The sequence below is a fragment of the Oncorhynchus gorbuscha genome, unplaced genomic scaffold (assembly GCF_021184085.1).
Source record: "Oncorhynchus gorbuscha isolate QuinsamMale2020 ecotype Even-year unplaced genomic scaffold, OgorEven_v1.0 Un_scaffold_4754, whole genome shotgun sequence".
NCBI classification, from domain to species: domain Eukaryota; kingdom Metazoa; phylum Chordata; class Actinopteri; order Salmoniformes; family Salmonidae; genus Oncorhynchus; species Oncorhynchus gorbuscha.
The window spans coordinates 15,001-20,000 of record NW_025748708.1 but is presented as its reverse complement, the minus strand read 5'-3'; the positions used below and the strand labels follow the sequence as shown (position 1 = coordinate 20,000).

Here is a 5,000-nt window from a genome sequence, read left to right as displayed (position 1 = left end):
ACAGAGAGACATGATTTGGGACAGAGAGGTAGAGACATGATCTGGGACAGAGAGGTAGAGACATGATTTGGGACAGAGAGACAGGATTTGGGACAGAGAGACGTGATTTGGGACAGAGAGGTAGAGACATGGTCTGGAACAGAAAGGTAGTAGAGACATGAGCAGTAAGCAATGGATTAGGATAGATGATGACCATTTCAGAAAGTCAACCACATGTAAACCCTGTGTGTGTGTGTGTGTGTGTGTGTGTGTGTGTGTGTGTGTGTGTGTGTGTGTGTGTGTGTGTGTGTGTGTGTGTGTGTGTGTGTGTGTGTGTGTGTGTGTGTGTGTGTGTGTGTGTGTGTGTGTGTGTGTGTGTGTGTGTGTGTGTGTGTGTGTGTGTGTGTGTGTGTGTGTGTGTGCCAGACATGACGTTTCTTTTTCAGACATACATGTGGTGATGATGTGTCTTTTCCTCCTGTGAATCTCTGCTTTCTGATAGGCTGTCTCCAGGTGGGGTCAGAGTTGAAATAGAAGCTCCAGAGCAGTGGACAGACAGGAAGACGAACGAGGTGACTTTGTGACTTTTGCTGCAGTTGAAAAAAGGTGAGAGAAATAACATATGATTGAGATTAAAGATTTACATTTTTTAAAGTTTGAGATTTTGGAGATTGAAAAAACGCACACCTGAGAAAACTAAACGTTGGTTGACGGAGAAGAACAGGAAGAAAATACGAACCGTTTCGGAAGGAGTCAGCTACTAGAGGAAGGAGTCAGCTACTAGAGGAAGGAGTCAGCTACTAGAGGAAGGAGTCAGCTACTAGAGGAAGGAGTCAGCTACTAGAAGAAGGAGTCAGCTACTAGAGGAAGGAGTCAGCTACTAGAGGAAGGAGTCAGCTACTAGAGGAAGGAGTCAGCTACTAGAGGAAGGAGTCAGCTACTAGAGGAAGGAGTCAGCTACTAGAGGAAGGAGTCAGCTACTAGAGGAAGGAGTCAGCTACTAGAGGAAGGAGTCAGCTACTAGAGGAAGGAGTCAGCTACTAGAGGAAGGAGTCAGCTACTAGAGGGAGGAGTCAGCTACTAGAGGAAGGAGTCAGCTACTAGAGGAAGGAGTCAGCTACTAGAGGAAGGAGTCAGCTACTAGAGGAAGGAGTCAGCTACTAGAGGAACATACAGGACATCATGGTGGAGAGAAAACGCCTGCTTCTGCTGCTGTTACTCTGTATCTACACCGCCTCTGCCTACCCTGTGAGTATCCATGGATACAGTGCTGTTGTTGTTGATGATGGGTGATGTACACAGACTCTCTGTCTGTCTGTCTGTCTGTCTGTCTGTCTGTCTGTCTGTCTGTCTGTCTGTCTGTCTGTCTGTCTGTCTGTCTGTCTGTCTGTCTGTCTGTCTGTCTGTCTGTCTGTCTGTCTGCCTGCCTGCCTGCCTGCCTGCCTGCCTGCCTGCCTGCCTGCCTGCCTGCCTGCCTGCCTGCCTGCCTGTCTGTATGTCTGTTTGCATGCCTGCCTGCCTGTTTGTCTGATGATAGTGACGATGTAAAATCTGAAAATGTAAGTGATGATGATGTTGTGTGTATCGACCAGGTAAGACAGACAGGACCACCTCCACCTATCGGTGGCTGGACTGGGTTTTATCCCATAACCTTGCCTGACCACACAGGAGCACTGAGGACTGTCCTCTACCCTTTGACTGTATACAACCACAACCTTCCAACACAGCCTGCCATTGGCCAGAATCCTGTATCGGTGCCTGCCATTGGCCAGAATCCTGTATCGGTGTCTGCCATTGGCCGGAATCCTCTTCTACGTTCTGTATCGGAGCCTTTGATTGGTCAAAATCCTCAATCAGTGAACGTGATTGGACAGGAGATGACTGTGTTTCAGACTCCCTCCCCTCCTCAGGTGAGCCACACGAACATTACATCACCTACACCTCTTAACGAACCACAGCAGACTTGACCTCTTAACGAACCACAGCAGACTTTACCTCTTAACGAACCACAGCAGACTTGACCTCTTAACAAACCACAGCAGACTTGACCTCTTAACGAACCACAGCAGACTTGACCTCTTAACGAACCACAGCAGACTTGACCTCTTAACAAACCACAGCAGACTTGACCTCTTAACGAACCACAGCAGACTTGACCTCTTAACGAACCACAGCAGACTTGACCTCTTAACGAACCACAGCAGACTTTACCTCTTAACGAACCACAGCAGACTTGACCTCTTAACGAACCACAGCAGACTTTACCTCTTAACGAACCACAGCAGACTTTACCTCTTAACGAACCATAGCAGACTTTACCTCTTAACGAACCCCAGCAGACTTTACCTCTCAACGAACCACAGCAGACTTGACCTCTTAACGAACCATAGCAGACTTTACCTCTTAACGAACCATAGCAGACTTTACCTCTTAACGAACCATAGCAGACTTTACCTCTTAACGAACCATAGCAGACTTGACCTCTTAACGAACCATAGCAGACTTTACCTCTTAACGAACCACAGCAGACTTTACCTCTTAACGAACCATAGCAGACTTTACCTCTTAACGAACCATAGCAGACTTTACCTCTCAACGAACCACAGCAGACTTGACCTAAAGAGCATTCTCAGCTGGACCAGGTAGACGGTGCTGTCTGTCACCAGTCAGCTGGACCAGGTGGGCGGTGCTGTCTGTCACCAGTCAGCTGGACCAGGTGGGCGGTGCTGTCTGTCACCAGTCAGCTGGACCAGGTGGGCGGTGCTGTCTGTCACCAGTCAGCTGGACCAGGTGGGCGGTGCTGTCTGTCACCAGTCAGCTGGACCAGGTGGGCGGTGCTGTCTGTCACCAGTCAGCTGACCAGGTGGGCGGTGCTGTCTGTCACCAGTCAGCTGGACCAGGTGGGCGGTGCTGTCTGTCACCAGTCAGCTGGACCAGGTGGGCGGTGCTGTCTGTCACCAGTCAGCTGGACCAGGTGGGCGGTGCTGTCTGTCACCAGTCAGCTGGACCAGGTTAACGGTGCTGTCTGTCACCAGTCAGCTGGACCAGGTGGGCGGTGCTGTCTGTCACCAGTCAGCTGGACCAGGTGGGCGGTGCTGTCTGTCACCAGTCAGCTGGACCAGGTGGGCGGTGCTGTCTGTCACCAGTCAGCTGGACCAGGTGGGCGGTGCTGTCTGTCACCAGTCAGCTGGACCAGGTGGGCGGTGCTGTCTGTCACCAGTCAGCTGGACCAGGTGGGCGGTGCTGTCTGTCACCAGTCAGCTGGACCAGGTGGGCGGTGCTGTCTGTCACCAGTCAGCTGGACCAGGTGGGCGGTGCTGTCTGTCACCAGTCAGCTGGACCAGGTGGGCGGTGCTGTCTGTCACCAGTCAGCTGGACCAGGTGGGCGGTGCTGTCTGTCACCAGTCAGCTGGACCAGGTGGGCGGTGCTCTCTGTCACCAGTCAGCTGGACCAGGTGGGCGGTGCTGTCTGTCACCAGTCAGCTGGACCAGGTGGGCGGTGCTGTCTGTCACCAGTCAGCTGACCAGGTGGGCGGTGCTGTCTGTCACCAGTCAGCTGGACCAGGTGGGCGGTGCTGTCTGTCACCAGTCAGCTGGACCAGGTGGGCGGTGCTGTCTGTCACCAGTCAGCTGGACCAGGTGGGCGGTGCTGTCTGTCACCAGTCAGCTGGACCAGGTGGGCGGTGCTGTCTGTCACCAGTCAGCTGGACCAGGTGGGCGGTGCTGTCTGTCACCAGTCAGCTGGACCAGGTGGGCGGTGCTGTCTGTCACCAGTCAGCTGGACCAGGTGGGCGGTGCTGTCTGTCACCAGTCAGCTGGACCAGGTGGGCGGTGCTGTCTGTCACCAGTCAGCTGGACCAGGTGGGCGGTGCTGTCTGTCACCAGTCAGCTGGACCAGGTGGGCGGTGCTGTCTGTCACCAGTCAGCTGGACCAGGTGGGCGGTGCTGTCTGTCACCAGTCAGCTGGACCAGGTGGGCGGTGCTGTCTGTCACCAGTCAGCTGGACCAGGTGGGCGGTGCTGTCTGTCACCAGTCAGCTGGACCAGGTGGGCGGTGCTGTCTGTCACCAGTCAGCTGGACCAGGTGGGCGGTGCTGTCTGTCACCAGTCAGCTGGACCAGGTGGGCGGTGCTGTCCACCACAGGGTCAGCTGGACCAGGTTAACGGTGCTGTCTGTCACCAGTCAGCTGGACCAGGTTAACGGTGCTGTCTGTCACCAGTCAGCTGGACCAGGTGGGCGGTGCTGTCTGTCACCAGTCAGCTGGACCAGGTGGGCGGTGCTGTCTGTCACCAGTCAGCTGGACCAGGTGGGGGCGGTGCTGTCTGTCACCAGTCAGCTGGACCAGGTGGGCGGTGCTGTCTGTCACCAGTCAGCTGGACCAGGTGGGCGGTGCTGTCTGTCACCAGTCAGCTGGACCAGGTGGGCGGTGCTGTCTGTCACCAGTCAGCTGGACCAGGTGGGCGGTGCTGTCTGTCACCAGTCAGCTGGACCAGGTGGGCGGTGCTGTCTGTCACCAGTCAGCTGGACCAGGTGGGCGGTGCTGTCTGTCACCAGTCAGCTGGACCAGGTGGGCGGTGCTGTCTGTCACCAGTCAGCTGGACCAGGTGGGCGGTGCTGTCTGTCACCAGTCAGCTGGACCAGGTGGGCGGTGCTGTCTGTCACCAGTCAGCTGGACCAGGTGGGCGGTGCTGTCTGTCACCAGTCAGCTGGACCAGGTGGGCGGTGCTGTCTGTCACCAGTCAGCTGGACCAGGTGGGCGGTGCTGTCTGTCACCAGTCAGCTGGACCAGGTAGACGGTGCTGTCTGTCACCAGTCAGCTGGACCAGGTGGGCGGTGCTGTCCACCACAGGGTCAGCTGGACCAGGTTAACGGTGCTGTCTGTCACCAGTCAGCTGGACCAGGTTAACAGTGCTGTCTGTCACCAGTCAGCTGGACCAGGTGGGCGGTGCTGTCTGTCACCAGTCAGCTGGACCAGGTTAACAGTGCTGTCCACCACAGGGTCAGCTGGACCAGGTTAACGG

The 5,000-nt window shown here is 55.4% G+C and overlaps 1 protein-coding gene across 1 annotated transcript in view; it reads left to right on the top strand.

Annotated features, from left to right (window-relative positions):
- Nucleotides 1-550: 550 nt before the first annotated feature.
- Nucleotides 551-5,000, top strand: part of LOC124028734 (protein FAM186A-like) — an 8,691-nt gene continuing 4,241 nt past the window's right edge. Inside the window, exons 1-2 of the mRNA XM_046340714.1 lie at nucleotides 551-1,227; nucleotides 1,572-1,889. Coding sequence (XP_046196670.1) covers nucleotides 1,162-1,227; nucleotides 1,572-1,889 — 384 coding nt within the window. The 5' untranslated portion in view covers nucleotides 551-1,161. The remainder of the gene's footprint in view (nucleotides 1,228-1,571; nucleotides 1,890-5,000) is intronic.